The sequence below is a fragment of the Tachypleus tridentatus genome, chromosome 1, assembly GCF_004210375.1.
Source record: "Tachypleus tridentatus isolate NWPU-2018 chromosome 1, ASM421037v1, whole genome shotgun sequence".
Taxonomy (NCBI): Eukaryota; Metazoa; Arthropoda; class Merostomata; order Xiphosura; family Limulidae; genus Tachypleus; species Tachypleus tridentatus.
In genome coordinates this window covers 62,363,856-62,384,036 of record NC_134825.1, presented here as the reverse complement: position 1 = coordinate 62,384,036, position 20,181 = coordinate 62,363,856, and the positions used below count along the sequence as shown (strand labels likewise).

Here is a 20,181-nt window from a genome sequence, read left to right as displayed (position 1 = left end):
AATAAAGGTTTGCCTCTGAATTTATCAAGTAGTTTTATTAACTAGTCCAAGTGCAAAGTGACTTTCATGTTAAAATTAAAAATACTTTTATTCATTTGACAATTTACTAATTTATGTAATCTCTAAAAACCTTTTCAATAATTATAAAATTTACTTTTCAGTACCCTATATACAAGGTTGACCTAAATTATCTTTTCATTTTTCATTCTCAAGCAACTTCACATGTAACATCAAATTACATTTAAACAGTAGACATCTGTTTTTACTTAAATTTTATTGCCCTTTGAACTGCCTCCAACTAATAATCCCATCACATACAAGTAGTAAGTTACTTGGAAACTCAAAGCTTAAATTACCATATCAAATTACACAACAGTAAGAAAAATCTTGTGAAGAATGTTTATTATTGTTTCTCTTTATCTTACCTCATCTAACTTATTAATTGTTATTATATGATGTACATCAGAAAATAAAGAAAAATTACATGGATGAATTACACATCTCCAATAATTATCATAATTTTTCCGGCTTTCTAGCTATGTGATAAGAGCCTCAAAATCAAGCTGAGCTTGTTGATGTGATGCCAGTGAGAACAAATGTGAAACTAAAAATGGAAACAGACAATGTACAAAAATACATCATTTTATAGATTACAGCCTTGGCTTTCCATTCATTATAAATAATATGGTATAAAATATCCAAGTGAACTACTGGCAATTTGTGTAAGACAGGATATGACAGATGGGTGTTGCAAGGTGGTTCTGATTTTCTGGTTTATGGCTCTGTAAACAAGTAACAAGAAGGTTATGAAAATTATGTTTTGCCTGAGTAATATCTATATCATAATGAGTAATTTATGTTAAATTTTGTACTTTTCAGAGAGTTGATAAATAAATCAGAGAAGAAGAAAAACCTGCAAAGCAAGTATCACATTCTCATATCAAAAGAAACTGGGCATTTTAAAAATAAATCCTTGTAAAGTTAAGAACTTAAAGTTTATAAAATATTAATTAAATTCTGATGCCAACTTTATTCATACATAATAACAACATAGTTTAATCAAATCTTGAATGTAACTCTAAAGAAATCATGATGTTCACAGTTTGACCTGATTGTGGCAAGTGTTGATCAATACATAAAGTAAGAAATAAATGAAATAAACAAAAATCTACGGTAGAAATGAATAAGAAAGCTAAAACGTTAGAGTAGAGGCCTCATATTTACTAAAAATTAAATACATTTTTTTATGTGCACATATTACTATAATGTTAAAAAGATTTCATGTGTACTATAAAAACAGTGTAGTATATGCTGCAGCAATATCCAACCCAGTAAAATATAGGTTTCTTATATTAACCACAAAATATACAGTTTCTATGTCACATGGTATTTACTTCCTGAAAAATGTCTGAAATGTCACAGAAAAACAGAACAGAATAAATTCATCATTTAAATATGTTACTTTGTTATCTTTTACCAAACTAGGCACCTTGTGTATGTATAAATGTAAATAAATTCAGTATCAAAACATGAAGAACAAAAAAATGTTAAAGGCAAAGGCAATTATTATGAGTTATTGTTTATTTTTATTTTTCTGTGATTACAATAAATATAGATAATTTGGTTTTTGATATTCATAAATATTAATGATCTTAATAACAAATTAAAATCAAATTTTGAAATTCCGATTTGAAAGGAACAACATTTTACTAATAATAGACAGAAATATCCTTCACTTAAAAGCACTTCATTCACAGCTTATTTGTGTGAAAAAGTTACTGTATTTTGAAAATACTAATATAACATATAACAATAACTTAAACTGCCTTGTTACAAACCAGACATTCTCACCTAAGTATCCAGGAGTTATTTACGACATCCATTCAAAACTAAGACTACTACAGAATTTGTTTATTGTGGTAGCTCAATGAATACCAAGTTACTAAAGTATGATACCTGTACTCGATTAAAAATACCTTATACATATTTTGAGTCATTGTTTAAATGAAAATGACATTTAGCATAGGATTTCTACTTGCAATAATAATTATAACTTAAGCAAAGATATATGTCTCTTCTGTCTCATGCATCCCAGTTTGCACTGAAAATCAGTTATCTACACCAAAGTTCACTATTCTAAAATCAATATAAATTTCTGAAGAAAGATGAATTACCTTTACCAATACTGAAAGCAGTTCTGAGGTAAAACTTCTACAGTAAGAGTAGTATGATAAACACCATACATATTTTAGATTTAACCTTCCGTTTGTCACTAGTAATACTCTGTACCTAGTAAAACAAACACAAAAATAATTTCTCAGAATCAAAGGAACAGTTTTAGTTTTTTTTTATTCAGCCCAAATTGTCAAGTTTGCATATTCAAATTTCTCCGTTGAAAAAACAGAATCCAATGTGTTAAAAATGAAAGGCAAAGATCATTGAGACCAAACAGATTTAATAAATATTTTTGTTTAACCTCTCTTCATGTAAAATGCACACAAGTGGCTTCAATAAATAAACCAACAGCTAAATTTGAAAAAAAAAACAACAAACAAATTTCCAAAAGTCATTGATAAACCTATGAAAGGATGGCAATAGTTGTTAAGGAACTTTGAAAAATGATTCCTGTGTTGTAGTCCTGATATTACAGGGATGTGCTCAGGTATTCTTTGCATTAATTTTCAGAGGTTTAGTTCAAAATAACAATAAAGTTAGAGAAAAAAGTTTTCACATTGATTTGGCAATGCTATACAAAATGTAATAAACTGGTAATTTTTGTGACATAGCTTATAAAAATATATTTATCAAATGGTACTTCTTTTTTAACTATTATTATTAATAGGCAAGCAATAATAATAATAATCACAATACAGTGTCAAAGAGAAGTATCCCATTTTGTAGTACATCAGATGTTAAGATGAAATTCCAACCAAAAAATTCTGGGATGGACTGCACTTTGTAAAACTTGTGTATCTGTTGTTGTTATTGGCAGTAACATAAAACATTTGAGTACCACTATAACAAAGTATATTCTGTAAAGACGCAAACCTTATCTTTGTTTTGACCAAAAACTTATTTAGCCTATTCTTTAAGACTTTTCTATTTATGACTGTTATGATTGTATCAAAAGTGTCTATTTTAAGCCAAACTTATCTCATTTAATAAAACTGCACTACTGACTGTGGTCTTGTCTTCAAAATTCTCACCACTGCTCTTAGTTTAAACATTCTCGGCCTTGACACCAACCTCTGTCTAGAGGACCAGGATGAGACACTTGTAAGCTCTGGTCTTCAATCCAAGATTGGTTACTTGAAATTACTCTTTTTTTTAATGAGGTTTTGAAAATATCCTAAACCTAATTATCATTACACTTGTACATAGAAACAAACTCAACAATATTAGTACCTTTTATACTATCAAACCAATTCAAAACAATGTTACCAATTTATTTATTATTATATATTTATATACAGAAATAAACAGAGGTAGTGTAACCCTAGTTAGATGTTTATAAATGATATGATGGCAAGTAATAACTAAGTCAAAAATATTTGCCTCACAACAATCATTTTCCAGCTGAAAATATTAAGAAATAGCAGCAATAGTTTTATTGAATTTAATTTTTTTTTGAAAGATGAAAATTATTACAAGGTGACAAACGGAGTCTGACTTCTGGAAGATAAAGAATGTTTTTAACTATTTTTGAAATAACAAGTGCAAGTATAAGAATAGAGATAATTTCCAATTCGTGACGTAGGGCATTATTTTTTTTTTACAAGTTGGAAAGAATATTTTCAATTTTCAAGATTGGGAATAAAAACATAGATGAAACTTGCACAGAAAAATTGAAAAAAACAAACAAATAATAACAATAACCGATGACAAATTATACTTCCAAACCAAAAAGAGTATGGTAACGGATTAGTGTTTAAAATCAAACTACACAATGAGCTACCAATCAGTGCTGCGCTCATCACAGGTATTAAAACATGGTTTTTAACATTATAAACTATGAATTATTTAACCAAAATAATGGAGGTTACAGAATCAAAGTATTTTTTCCCACACAATACACGTATATTACATGTTAGTTTTTAATTTTTTTTAACTGAATATAAAAATATATGGTTGGATAAATATTATACTTTTGCAGACATTTTCTTGTATTCCAACACAACATTTTACTTGTAGGTTATTCAGTAAAAACTAAAAAACGTTACTCACCTAGTTCCATGCCTCAGTTCATTTTCCAGCCACCTAATTGCTTCTCTTGCTCCCACACTTTCTTTCTTACGTTCATCAAGACCAGCTGTCACTAATAACAAGTGAGGAAACAAAGAAGGAGTTTTAATAAAATCACATTCAAACTATCATGTCTTACATTTGCCAAACCCACAAAAAAAGCACTTATAATTAGGAGAAAAAAAATACTTAATGAATATTGAACTCTGAATTATTGTTTCAAGTCATATAGTGGTGTTCAGTGCACATCATAACTTTTACTAAGTTACAGTTAAAATGCAATTAAACAACTTTATTGTCAATGCACGTGAAAATGCTTGGCATCAATACATAATTTACAATTCAAGTTTCAATTAGTTTAAAAAGGATATATTTATGTCAATTTTTAATCTTTATTTCTACATGTCACACAATACCTTTTAGCTCTGAATTATTTGTTTTAAGCTTTCTTTCTTCCCTTTAAGTGTTACAATATTCCATAATTAGATACTCTGATTACAGATACTAACAGGCCAGAAATTAAAATAAGAATGTCTGATCTCTTTCTAAATTATTTATTTACTCATGTTAACGTTACATATTTATAACCAATAAAAAAGCCATTCTATGACCTACGTGACTGTAATGTCTTTGTTTCATTTTAGTAAAAGGATATCAGTATTCCACTAGGTAATGAAATCTTTTAAACCTTTTCATAAGTAGGTAAGTTAGAAAGAAAGATAAGTATGAGTAATTCTGTTTTACTCTTTGAACTTTATTTCCAAAATGAGTATTTGAAAATTATACAATTATTTTTGGGACAACCAACTTAGTTTCGATGAAGATCAGCTTCCAAGATCAAAAAGGTTTCAATCCTGAAGTGTTGAATTTTTTTCTTTAACATGTTTTTTTTTTTTATAGATGTGTAAACTTTAACCAAAAAGTCCTAAAATGTACAAATTAAAAATTTAATAGGTTAGATTTAAAAAAGGTAAATGGGAATTTTGTTGCCTTGAGGAATGCACAAAGAATATATGTTGTTAGATGATAGGTGACGTATCCTAATTGTATTTAAAATAAAATCCCTGCACTTTGTTACTATAGATTATAATGAAGCATGAATAAAAGAGAAACAAAACAACAAAATTAAAAACAGAAGTACACTGTTACAAGCTTGTTCCCATTTAGGATAAATAATTGTAATTTTCTGCTGAAATCTGCAGTCATCCTAAAAAGAAGGAAAGGATAATTAAGATATCATGTTTTGTTGTGTTGGTTACAAGGCCAGTCAAACAGACAGCACCCATATAGTGTTAAAAATTGAGAAAATAGCAGATGAAATACAAATTTGTATTAAAAACTTTCAACACACATTTAGAAGGTTCTAGAAGTAATTATAGTGGAACAACCTCTCTGAGTAAGAAGGGAATAACACAATTTTCTATGTTTGACTTTCATATTGTGCTGAGTAACTTGACTCAACAAGAGTATCTATAACCTTCAGTTTTATTTATTAATTACGAAGCAAAAACTAATAGTAGAAGTAAACTGTGCCACTGAATGTACTTACCAACAGATGGCACAACAATAACAAATCTCTTGGATAATCTCAGCTGCTTTAATGCCAAATGTTGACAGAAGGAGCTAATGTCAGGAACCAGATAAGGGGAAAGTTGGGGAAATCCTCCTCCTTTCACTTTAGATTCCAAATCATTCACTTCAGCCTAGATCCACATACCCATATCAGTGAAATATTAGACATATGAATCAAAAAAATATTACTAATATGTTTCATCATTTAAAAAATTTGAAAACTAAAGGAAAATTCACTAACATTAAAATATTAGTCAAGTAGAATTTGCAAACAAGAACAAAAAATATATAAAGAATAAATTGACATCATAAACTGATATGCTTTATACAACATAAGACAGTTAACATATATTTATATTTGTAATAATACTATAGAGTCATGACAATATATTTTTCAGAACATTCCTACCTTCAACCACAGATGAGCCATGTTCCGCATCATCTGTTTTCTTTGACCTACAGGTTGCTCAACTCCCTGAGAAATATAATTAATTCAAAAGATTAACACTAAAAAATACTCTTGAAAACAACAAATACCTGAATAAAATTTAACAGGTTAAATAAAAACAAAGTAATTTATTCTGCTTGTTAAAACCCAGGCACTAAACTAAACAAGTCTCATCTTTGCCTAGAAACTATACACACACACACACACATTTATATATATACATATATATCATTTAGTAATTAGTGCAAGGTTTCTTCTTGTGTAATGACATAAAACAGAAGTATGAAATTAATTCAATACTTCTCTAAAGTTAATAAATATTCACAATTCAGTTTTCAGAATAATGGTGCATACAAGTCAGACAAAAACTTCCAGTGTTAGTTTTCTTTCTGCTACAGCTTGACGATTCTGAAAACAGCAGGTCAACAGCTTATATTAATATCTCTTAAACTATGTGTTGATTTCTCCAAAACTCTTCTATTGTTTCATCAGGAAGTTTCAAACAAATATTCACTTACTCTTTAACTGTCTTATCATAATATTTACACATTTCTTCAGTCGGCATCAAATTCAAATTTTTGGTTTATCATTAATGCTTATAACAGAAACAGAAAAAAAAACAAAAAAGAAGTGTACAAATAAACAGTTATGAAAAAGAGATGGACACCAGTAACTAGTGAATAACACAATAACATTTAGATTGTTATAAACTTACAGCCTCAGTACTTACAGCTCCACTGAAACTTTTTTCTGTGCTACTTGGAGTAAAGCATTCTTTTTCAGAGTTAAAATTGACTCCTGTCTTTGGGAGCCTAGCTAATAACTGGCCAAAATTGTGAAGATACTGTATGCGGAGAAAAACCTAGTAACACCACAAGCAAAAAAACAAATGTTTATGTATTTTAGCTTATACACTTGTGTGAGAAAATCAAATCTAGATTAACACAAAATTCAACTTAACACTTTTGAACAATCTCATTAATATTGTGTACATTAATTTATAAACTTTTTTTTTCCCTCAAAAAGTCTACATATTAGTAGTATAATATGATATTCCAGAATACACATCCACTGATATCTAACAGGTAAATATACATTAATTATTACAACACACAAAATGATTGTAAAAAAGTTAAGAGAACTAATGAAAGCTGGAGAGCAAAAAAAAAAAAAATTAAACACAAGCATTTTATCTAAACTGGCCAGTTTCAGTGTTCTCATGACAAAAGTTTGGATACTGAAGTAACAAAAGTAACTATGTTTACACAGAATGAAGGCAGTAACAACATATATATGACATTGTTCAGTTACAATGAATGTTCCAGTGTTATATCCCACAATCTTACATCACTCTCGTTACACAAATTAAATAGACAAACCACAATCATATAATGACTTGTAGAAGCCTTTATGCAATCACTAAACTTGAGTACAATGTGTAATTCAGGAAACCAACAACAAAGAAACAAAGCCAAACGACTATAAGTTATTACAGAGAGACTGTTGTAATATATCACTTTTACAGGGTTAGTTGTAAGCTTACAGCCTTCCACACATCCAACTTAAGCTACTTACCTGAAGAACATCTGCAGAAAAATGTTGAAACATTTGCCTGAACAAAAGTACGTTGTTATTTCTAAGTTATGGAAGGATGAAATGTGAGTTGTGACAGGGGTAAGTGCATTAAATTATTTGTACAAAAACTTAAGTTTTATCATCCAATAAAGTTTTAATTTACTACACAGTAACGTAATAATTATTTATAATATAAAGATCAACCATGTAATACAAAAGAAGCTACATATTCAACTGTTTCTAGATGAAATAACAACTGGTTAGTCAGAATTCCACATATAAAATTTCTCTTAAAAATTCCAAATAACTACAACAAAAAAAAACTAAGCAGAGATAAATATTTATATTGTAGAAGGTTATTATGTCAAAATCTGATAGTTTTCTTCTTTTACTAGATTACTTCCTTTGCATATTCAGAGTTTTTATTATTATGTGTAAGTAAATAAATCACGTAATTTAATTTGACTTAAATCAACAATTACTAACTTCTTCTTTCGAACTAAGTCCATAGGATGTATCAAAGTCCAACTGAAGGTGAAAATTTTCAAGTGGGGCTAGCCCACGTAGGGTAAAGTCCTCTGGCAAAGGCTGTGTTTGTTTCCATTCTTGTCCATTCCAGACAAAACCTTGAACACTTGGAGGACTAGCATTGGAAAATACCAAGCATTAAACTTACAGCAACCTAAAGCAGTCCAGTAAGTTCACAACAACTACCAGGTGTTGGTCTGTCTGTCTATATATATGTAGTAATATTATACTTTTGCTAATTCTTTCACATCAAAGACCTTGCTATCCACCCCCAAACATTTTCAATGGGGTTCAGTTTGAGCAAACACGCTGGATGGTCCAAAAGAATCACGTTATTTGCCATGAAACAGTCCTTTGTGCTGTGGGCATTGTGGATTGCAGCATTGTTCTTGTGAAAGATCCAGTCATTTTCACAAAAGTAAGGGCCTTCAGTCAATAAGGATGCTCTCTCCAACATGCCAATGTAACCAGCTGCTGTTTGATGCCCCTGTATAATACTGGAAGGAGAAAGTACCCCAGGATATCCTTATCGTGCTAGTAACGTTGGAAGCCATCTGGACCATCCAGGTTACATTTTTTCTCATCAGAGAACAAAACCTTCTTCCACTTTTCTAGGTCCCATGTTTGGTGCTTCTCAGCAAAGTTTAACTGAGCTGTTTCATGGTGTGGAAGGAGGCATGGCCTTTGAAGACGTTTACAGTTTTCAAAGCCTTTCTCTCACAGATGCCAGCTTATTGTTCTTGATCTACTTTCTGCATCAACACTGCTCAACACCAGTGAAATTTTCTTGGCCCAACCACTTGAAATTCTCGTTCCATATCTTTCAGGGTCTTTTAAGAAATTTGCAACATTAAGAAAGACCTTGCTTTTGCAGCTCAACAATTCTGCCAAGTTCATACTCTGTCAACTTTTTAGCCTTTGCCATGTTTTTACCCAATGTAACACAGGAGATGTCAGTGAGAGATATTGACAACGCTAATGCTTGAACACAAATGACTAAATTTCATTACGTGTTTACCGATTAACACTTTGTTTCTGTATGGTCTTAAACTTTTGACCAGCTAGTATTTAGGCTAATTTCATAGTGTTCACATTTTCCTTATTAACTGCTAAAAAGTTTTTTATTTTTTGTTTTCCCTTTTCTTATTTTCATCTTTCGAAGCTCTACTCAAATAAGTGGTTGTGTCTAACAACGTAAAGTGTATATTTTTTCATGTTCACTGGCTTTAAGGTTTTGGCCAGCAGTGCATATCAAAAGTTTGATTCCATATAAAAATTACCATACAATATCAAATAATCAAATAGCAATTAGTCATACATATTTATATAAATCAAATGCTAGAACAAATTGGTTATTTAAAGCAAAAATAGTGATATCATATATGAAGACCACAGTTTAAAATAACTTGCAGTAAGATAATAACACTCCAGAAAAAATGACAATTTAACATAAATATACCAGAATTTAAACAAACAAAGTAACAGCTTTAATCACCTCTCCATAAGTTACAATAATGTCACTATTGATGATTAGCCAATCAGCAACAACTTTGATACCCAGCAAAAGTCCTTCTTGGTTGATGATTTTAATGACTTCAACTACTGAGGGTGTCAATTCCTGTTCCACTGGAGACCTATATTTAGGATGATATTACTCAAAAATATATTTTGGTGTTGGCTATATCCAAAGACTGACAAAAACATTCATCATATTAAAATATTATACAAAACAAAAATGTTTAAAACTGAAATACCAGACACTTATTTTTATCAATCTGAGCATAAAATAAAACTATGTAACAAAATTTTTACTTTTAATGCTAATACAATCAAGTCCATTTTGCAGAACTGCCTTATTACTAGTCAAATTTTCTTCTAGTCTTCCATTGCAGTCAACAGCAGTGCTCGTGACACTCTCAACACTAAGTCCACTGTGCTCACCGTAGTCACTCAACTCTTCTTCTTCGACACCATGCTCAGTTATACTACCACTGGTGCAACTAGCCATGTCACTACTGTTCTTCTCTTCTAAGTCTGACACAGAATGACCTGAATCATTGTTTTCATAACACACAGAAATTAGTTAGCAATTGATAATGACAAATTTTTTGTCGTACGTTTATTCGACCAAACACATGAACTAGTTTGAAATGATTAAAAAAAGGCCACTGATTTTATACTTTACATAGAACATGAATGATAAAAACTTGGAGGTCATAAACAGCACAAGTACGTCGTATACCATACACCTAAATGTATCAAAATAATATCAGGATTTCCTAAAGCCTTTTGAGATGCTGACCCCTTTAGAAATTTATAAAGTGGTCACTGATTCTCAAATTCTTAGAACATAAATTAGAAGTGAAACTTCAAAATATAATCAACTTTTATGATGCAATCATTAGGAAACATAAAATGTGAAAAAGAATGAGGTTTTCTCTAAAAGTTGCCTGATGAATATCGGACTGTAGGGTTCAGAGTTTGAGTCTCAAGTCCCTGAAGTTTCTAACATTAAACCTATTTCTCTGTCTCTTCAGAAGTCCAACCATTTACATGACTAATTGCAGTTTTAACAACAAACAAACTTGGAGAGTCATACAGCAGTTAGATGCATAGGCCAACTTTAGCACAGGAGTTATTTCTGTCCTCCTATCAACACTTAAGTCCTTATTCACCCCTTTACAGTCTCACCAAACCAAGAGGATCAATATCAACCATTCTGGGAAACCCTAATTTACATGATAAAGAATTTTGACACACATATGAGAAATTACAAAGTTTTATATTTAAATATCCATAACAAAGATATAAATGAAAAATATAAAGTTATTACTGAAATAAACCTCAAAAATGTGACAAGAAAAAACAAAGAAATAATAATATCTGATCTATTAGAAGTCATAAAAATGAAGATAAACTGGAACTATTTTAAACTGTTATGGTCATTGTTATGATGAAGTCCAAAACTTGATAAATACCATTAATAACTTTAATCCAACAAGAGGTTGTTTGACATAATCTATTGCAAAACATAAATTATTTTCAAAGTAAAAAAGGTCTGTCATAAAGAACGTAATAATATTGAACAATTTTATACAGAAATAATACAATCTGTTAGACACTTTAAAATATATACTTACAACATTTAAAAATACCATGCAATGCATCCGAGATAAATAATAATGATACGATAAAATCTGTGTCACTAAAGTTACTAATGACCAGACAATATTTTTTATAGTAAAGATGTATTTTATACAAACAAAATTGAAAATTACCAATCCTGAAATTTTTTTGAAATAAAAATATCATATTAACATTATTGTGAGATATCTAACCAGTCACAAGTTGAAATGTATTAAAATCTTGAAGAATATTTATCTGGGAAATGTAATGTGACATCATGGTTATCGTTAAGTTTCTATAAAGCTTTGTTAGCATTTAATCACTATATTGGACAGCATAACTGTCACAGTTTTACATTTTTAACATAAAGGGTGTTTTACCATTTCACTATGAATAATTTACAATTATAATATTTTAAGTACTTCTGGATATGAAATTTCATTATCTTGACTTGCAAATCACTTTTATAGTATTTAGTGCAAACTACAGACAAATACCCAAATTCAAATCTACAGCTTTATATAATTACATTTTCATGTTTACAAAATACAATTTCATGAAAGTTCTTAAATGGTGTCACATCTGTGCTAACGCACAAACATTTAAACCTAATGGCTCAGAAGAGCTAATTTGACAAATTATAAACTGTGCCAAGTACAACTGGTCACAGTGATGACCCTGTAAATATTTTCTGAAAACTGTGAAAACAGAACAGCTACATTTGTACAGATAGTTTGTGCTTTATTGACACAGTTTTGCAAGCCTGATAAAAGATATGAATATTCAATCATAATGAAAATAAATACATTTTTTATTGAGATTTGTTGTATACCTTCTTCAGTAATTAATACTTTTCAAATTTTCTGGCTCTTTCTGTTACAAAAATTTATTCATAACCTACCATCATGAACTTTAACAAAGGTATCACCACCACAGTGGTCAGAGTAGTTAAAAATATGTTTGCTAACCATATTCTTAGACTTGACCAATCTATCTTCACAAAATAACACGTTGTTTTACTATTCTTTGATTGTTTGTTTAAACAGAGTATTTGTGATGAAACTTAGTTGAATGGACGATAACTGCTGTAAAATCACAAGTGTAGAGGATGATATTTTGAAGTCTTCCACTTGAAGACGAGAGGTGGAAGACTTTCCAAATGTTATCATCTACACTTGTTTTTCTCCAACAGGCATTTGCCATCTATTCATGTAAGTTTCATCAAGTTATTTTACTCGTGTTATTTACATACAATAAACCTAACAATATAAATAAGGATTTGAATCAAAATAATATATTGGTGTTACCTTCACTACCCTCTAAATTTAACTAATGTCTGGTCGTAAGAGAAACTTTTCATAGCTTTCAAACAGATATAATTTAATACAAAAAACACCTTTTAACAATGAGAAACACACCTAAAGAAACTAAAAATAAAAGTATCAGATCTCTAGTTTAGTTTTATGTTTACTAAACTTTTCACAAGATTCCTCTGTTCATCTCTGAGGACCTCTGCTTAAATATTTTACTTGCTTCACACTGATGGAAACAGTTTATAATATGCTCCATCTAATGGCATTCAAACGTTATTTGTAGCTATATTCTTTATGCTTTTCTTCATTGTAGTTCAGACTACATGCTGTGACATTATAAAAGGGTGGAATTGAAAAACTGTAATAATACAAATAAGGAAAGAAACAGAAAATGTTTAATTATGTATTTAAAGTATGATAGTTTATTTATCTATAAATCAATGTTTTGGGATGGAATGAAAATTTGAAAATAATTTAAAGTTGCACCATTTACAAGAGATTCCCCTCAAAGCTGTATGCAAACAAGTGTTTACATTTTTTAAATTTTCATTCCAATTTTTATCAAAAAAATGTCACAAAATGATAAAATAACCAATTCTAAAGTATTTTTGAGTTAGAAAATGTTGAATTAAAGTTTTCTATGATAACTATATTGGGTAAGAATCTTTTTACCTTTTACTAATTGATATGGCACGTGTTTTTCTCATAGCAAAGCCACATTGGGCTATCTGCTGAGTCCACCAAGGGGAATTAAATCACTAATTGTAAATCTGTAGAGTTACTGCTGTACCAGTGAGGCACTACAGAACTGGTAGTTATCTACTTTTATTTCATGTAGTAGTTAAATTAAAATAAAAAAAATTTAACACGTTCACTTAATTCTGAATCTTCCTGAGTAGTACTACACCTTCACTTAATTCTGAATCTTCCTGACTAGTACTACACCTTCACTTAATTCTGAATCTTCCTGACTAGTACTACACCTTCACTTAATTCTGAATCTTTCTGACTAGTACTACACCTTCACTTAATTCTGAATCTTCCTGACTAGTACTACACCTTCACTTAATTCTGAATCTTCCTGACTAGTACTACACCTTCACTTAATTCTGAATCTTCCTAACTAGTACTACACCTTCACTTAATTCTGAATCTTCCTGACTAGTACTACACCTTCACTTAATTCTGAATCTTCCTGACTAGTACTACACCTTCACTTAATTCTGAATCTTCCTGACTAGTACTACACCTTCACTTAATTCTGAATCTTCCTGACTAGTACCACACCTTCACTTAATTCTGAATCTTCCTGACTAGTACCACACCTTCACTTAATTCTGAATCTTCCTGACTAGTACCACACCTTCACTTAATTCTGAATTTTCCTGACTAGTACTACTTTGTTTTCTTCTCCTAGACACTCGGCGACATGACAAAGATCGTTCCTTGATTTTCTTCTTCAGAAACCACTGAAAAATAAACAGAGAAGAAGACAGAAACAAAATTATTTTTCAATGGCACAAAAATAACAAAATTTACTAGCAATAAACAAAACAGGTTTTTTTTTCCAGTATGTTACTGTCCAAAGTTACAAAGTTCCTTTAAATAAGAGTAAATATGCATAAATTGTGTGTTTGTTTTGAATTTTGTGCAAAGTTACATGAGGGCTATCTGAAGTAGCAGTCCTAATTTAGCAGTGCAAGACTAGATAGAAGGCAGCTAGTCATCACCACCCACTGCTAACTCTCGGGCTACTATTTTACCAACAAATAGTGGGATTGAGTCTCACTTATAACAACCTCATGACTGAAAGGGTGAGCATGTTTGGTGTGACGGGGATTCAAACCCGCGACTCTCGTGTTATGAGTTGAGTGCCTTAACCACCTGGCCATGCCAGACCAAATATGCAAGGGATCTTCAAGTCAATAGACAGGACTTAAGTATTTTATCACAGAATTACACGACCCTGACCATTATATCACACTGATTACAAATATCCCAGAACATTTTAACAAGCATCTCAAAATCTTTGGACCATCAGTTTTATTTGGCAGTCTCCACAAGGGGAAGTTTTAAGGTGTTAAACAGTTTTAAGAATTTCCAAAGACAAACTACTACATAACATTAATTTTTTTTAAATGCATGTGACAATCATTCTCTTGTAATTCCATTGTTGGTTAGGGTGGTATTACTTTATTACTTGCATTTGAATATCACTCTTATACATTCTAAATTACTTTTTGTGTTACTACTTACTTACACAGGACCTCATGATTATAAAGAGAGCAACATGCCTACCTTAAGCTACAGGTTCAGGATGAGAAGTTAATTTTTTATTAATGGAAGCTCCTTGAAAAAAAGGCATACAAAAGAGATGATGAGTTAATAGTGAACTGTCCTCGTTTTCTTGTAAGGAAATTTTTTTATTGGAAGTAAAAAAACTGATATATGAAATATTTTTACAGACTCATCTTGTGTTATCCCTATTACTAACAGTAAACCTTCTTGAATTTACAATTGAAGGCAAAGAGAGCTTTGAGAACATGGCCGTATCATGCTAAAAATATCCCTGGAAAAATGTTAATTTACTTTATTCAGTGAACTTTCTTCAAAGATAATAACAGCTGGGGTAAAATCTTGCTATTTGCCAATCAGCTATTTAAGGGGGAAAATATACATACAAACGTGATCACCAAATGGGAATGACTTGGGTTGTAAAATTTGTACAAGGATTATAACATATGATGGGAAATCAAAAGATGGAATCTCTAACAGAAAAACGTAAAAATGTCTTAACTGAAGATAAATAGCAATGTATAAATAAACTTCTGTTTAATCCAGGTTGTTAACTCCTCATTCTTCATAATGAACATTATGAAATGATTCAAGCAAATAACTCAAAATATTCAAATATCCTGTATCATGTTAAAAATTCAGTAAATTTTCTTTTTCCTTCACAATAACTGTATTTAATAACACATTAGGACATATGATTGCATGAACAAAAGAAAGAGGAACACTAAAAAATGTATCAGACAAGGATACATTGCTACAGCTGTACCAAACTATCCTTAAAACATCTCAAACTGAATGTTATGAAATAAAATCAGAAATATAATGCCACAATAATAATGTATGTTGAATAAAGTTGTAATGTTTACTTCCATAAAAATAATTTTACGTCATTATAAGCAGAAGTATCAAATGAGAGGAACATCTTGATAGTGTATCATAAAAATTGTCTTCTTATTTTAGTTGTTAAAAACAAACAGTAACAAAGGCTGTAGATTATATTCATCACGTTTTTATGACCTACAAATGAAATGATGTCTGACAAAAGTACTTAAAGGAGAAGTATATGTATCTAGAGTTGCATAGTAAATGTTACTACAAAGAACTGTGACTATACATCAATATCTGTAAGTCAAACACAGCTGATAATAAAAACAATCTACAAAAAACATTTTTTGGAAACTATGTACTAGTCATTCTGTTAACAACTGTATTATTATTTCTTAACTTAAAAAAACAGCAACAACCAACATCTTATTGAAGTATGCTTGTTTGTTATTGGATAAAACAATATAGTTTCATATAATATAGTACTGGTAAATACAAACAAATTACTGTTTAAAACATTAAAAATAAACATCAGCTAACAAAACAACACTAAGTATACAATTAACTTTTAATGTATTCTATCCATTCATCCATCCAATATTTTCAGAAACCAAAACAAGTAATAAATATACTGTGTACATAAACATATAAATAAAGCTCTATATACAACTCAAGCAAAAAAATGGTATTATTAAATAGGATCAATTTATAAACTGATTTTATGAAAATTGTTTGGTTTGTACACAAAAGTCACTTGAAAACTATCTCCCAAAAACTCAGCAACAAAGGTATGAACAGATAGTTACAATAAACTATTTTGTGGATAAAAAAAAGTAACCCACAAACAAAAAAAACATACAACATACAATGCAGATAAATATCTTTCTTAGTTACTAAACAAAAAAACATTCCACAATACTTGATTTCTTCAAACTGAAAAACATCAACATCTAACACAACCAGAAAAATAAGTATGTTATACAGTTTCTTTGCAGCAGTTATAAGTTTATAATGATTAATAAAATATTTTCCAAACACACACACAAAAACAGTTCTGACTTGTTTCATTTGAAATCTACTTGTAAATATTTTGTTTTAAAGTTAGTTTCTCTGATAAATTTTTATTATTTACACAAAAGCATGACAATATTATCAAATTTTATAACTTTTTAACTAGTGTTAAAGTCCCAATTGAGTTAAATGGTTTTAGCTGTTTCCAGAAGTGTAAAACTAAACATAAAGAAGCACTTCATAGTTCAAAACATCAAAGCAATATACACATATTTACACTAATTATTCATGTCCACAGTAACATACTATTCTGAAAAAAAAATTGCCTATGGTCAAAACAAAGTAATACAAAAGGCTGGGACAAGAAACAACCAAATGTTGAACATTCAAGAGTAAGCAGTTTGAATCATGATGTGACCATTGAAGTCCAACCTCATAAAATGAATTGTAAACAACTAAGAGTGAAAACATTTAAGAAACACAGAGGCTGATACCTTACAGAAGTTTCCACCCTTCATGATGGTTATTAGCTTACAAATATTTTGAACCCTTAAGACAACTGATGGTCACAGAAAATGTTAACCCTTATCACTAATCTCTGTAACTGTTGAAGGCCTGTGCAAGGGAACTTGCACTATCATTAACAAATTCTTTTATATTAGTTAAAAAGCCACTCTGACTTTTTTTCACAACAAATAACAAAAACAAAACATGAAAGTTTTTTACTCACTATCTAAACATGGCCATCTTTTGTTAGAATTTTATATTGCTCTGTACCTTTTTCATTTGTCTGAATCTCTTGAGTATCTAATATGATTCACAATAGGTATTTCATGAATTAAAAAACAACAACATGATATAGTACTATACTTGTACTAACATAAATTAATATGTAAATCAGGAGTACTAAGTCTTCTGTTTACAATCAGTAACAGGAGTAATGTTACAAAAATTCTTCTTCATTAACAAATGTTTACTAGTAGTTCCAGTGCTGTAAACATCTACAAGTTTGGGACCTTCAAAATTGGAATTTCATGTAACAAACAAATAAAACAAACAGAAGCAGAAACAGTATAGTGCTAGAGAGAAAAAAAAAACCCTTAATGTTTAATTACATCTCTCCCATGAGCAGTCAAATTTATAAATGAAAAAGCATGAATGATATTAAAAAAAAGCAACACTTAATGACTGTAATTATGAAAAAAAATGGATCTTAACATATTTTTCATGAAGTATGTATTATTCACACAAACAAAGTAAATTATATTACCTTATTATTAACTGCAATGGACTATTCCACTAAAACCTCTTTGCAAAGGAAAAGTATTTAACTACACCATCTACCAGATAATGGGGTTTATTTAATGTAAAGTTCAAAAACTGTTGAAAATTATACCCCATAATAACCTGATGATGTATCATTCATTATGAGCCTAAAGGTCTAAGAGTAATTTTGAGAATAAGTAGAGAACTGTACAGTGTCTATGATATGTCTCTGATCATCTATAGTGTAAAGAATTTGTTCTACACACGTTTAACTACTTACTAATATATGCATTATTTTTTAAACAAATGAATTGAGTGATGTTTTTATTTTATCAAATTTATCGGCAACAAGTCAGAGACATCTACTTTAGAAGAATCCTTATCTCAACAATAAGACACATAATATATTTTAACTGACTATAGATATATATATAATATACAAAAAGTAAAATTCCTGATATGTGGCCGCCCAGGCTTGGATTATATAGTAGTAAACAGTGATAACACGAGAGTGCGAACGACATAAGTAGGCATACAGAATTGTACAGAATAGGAGAGAGGAGACGATGAAAACACAGTGAAAACGAAAGGAAAAGTTACTATTACATTTTGTAATAGTAAAGTTGAAAAGGAATTATACTTACTATTTCAGACTTCAGACCGCACATGGACTGATCTTCTAGTTGAGACAGCTATAGAGTAAAAAAAAAACGTAAGATAATCCAGCGTAACTATGACTTATGTATTCACAACAATATCCTTTTATTACCAAACTTATTTCCTGCATTGCGTTTGTTTATATCACTTTTACAAATGCTTTGATAAGCCTCTCCGGGGTTGATGTATCTCGTAAAACGAAACATGCAAATACCATGAGCTGTTAATTTTGTGAATCACTTATTATTACAAATCAAGTACACATGACATTATTTCTCAATTAAATCTGCATATTTTCATAATATCATTTATATTCAAGCACATATTGAATCGCTACATACAACAGTATTGACAATAAGTCAGAAAGCCATTATAGTAATCAAGTGAATTTGTCACAAGAACAAACTTTTTATAATAACTGCATTAATCGTACACCTATCCAATAAAAAAATATTTACAAATATATTTAGCTTTGTTAAAAAAAAAACGTTGTGTGCAGTTACATTACTTTGAGTTTTACAGTAGGTGGAAGTAATCCTGGTGATTATAAAAACTGATTTTGCATGAAGGACTTTTATCTACAACTCATAAAATTATAAAAAAAACGATTTTGATTTAAATACAACACAATTTTATACTTGCCTTGAATTATTTTTAATAAATATAAATGTCTTTATTTAAATTTAGAAATAATGACAAAATTTAAAATAAATAGTAAAATAATATCTAAAAATTATTGGTAAGGATATAAACTTCATTATTTGGACAGTTTTATACTAATATAAGTAAACCAATGTATTTATATCACATTCCTCACATGAGAGCTGCCTCTTGTTTCTTTTTTCAAAACATTCCAAGTAGTAGGACGGATGATGGGAGTTATACTAATAGTAAGGGTTAGGTTTAGTATAGTTATACGTTATCATCTTGATAATTTATTTCCAAACATCATATTGATGAAATACTAACTTCAAGGATAGTTTCACTGTTTACCTCCCACTCTTCTTTTGTTCTGAGCAACCACCTTCCTACTTGTAACTGCAGATAGAAGAAGGTGATAAAAGATGTGGCACGTTGCTGGTATCACTATCCATATTTCTTTAATTTTATCTTCTAAACATTTCATAATTACGTTAAAAAGTGATTTGTTTGACTAATTAACAAAAGAATATTTAGTTAAACGTTTCCTTGTATTTTAGTAACGTTTTATTGGCTATTAGTTGCAAAATATACATATTAACCAAATAATATGAGACTGGGAAGAGTAACATAAGACGTTGTGTTGGTTTTGTCGGTGATGCGGATACAAACAAACAATACGAT

General features: G+C 29.9%; 1 protein-coding gene across 14 annotated transcripts; it reads right to left on the bottom strand.

Moving 5' to 3' along the window:
- Positions 1-254: 254 nt before the first annotated feature.
- LOC143249968 (nonsense-mediated mRNA decay factor SMG5-like) lies at positions 255-19,189 on the bottom strand. 14 transcript variants are annotated; one of them, XM_076500611.1, is made up of 12 exons: positions 18,846-19,189; positions 17,666-17,742; positions 14,168-14,273; positions 13,477-13,711; positions 9,861-9,999; positions 6,978-7,124; positions 6,224-6,289; positions 5,792-5,945; positions 4,225-4,315; positions 3,181-3,288; positions 2,175-2,289; positions 255-782 (listed from the first exon to the last, which is right to left on the bottom strand). In XM_076500611.1, the coding sequence occupies exons 4-12, from the start codon at positions 13,509-13,511 to the stop codon at positions 708-710; spliced, it is 930 nt and encodes a 309-aa protein (XP_076356726.1). In that variant the 5' UTR covers positions 13,512-13,711; positions 14,168-14,273; positions 17,666-17,742; positions 18,846-19,189; the 3' UTR covers positions 255-707. The 14 variants fall into 14 exon arrangements, with proteins under 14 accessions (XP_076356726.1, XP_076356745.1, XP_076356733.1 ...); XM_076500630.1 differs by having other exon boundaries at positions 6,993-7,124; positions 13,477-14,273; positions 18,846-19,188; XM_076500618.1 differs by lacking the exons at positions 17,666-17,742; positions 18,846-19,189 and adding an exon at positions 18,413-18,712.
- Between the last annotated feature and the right edge of the window lie 992 nt (positions 19,190-20,181).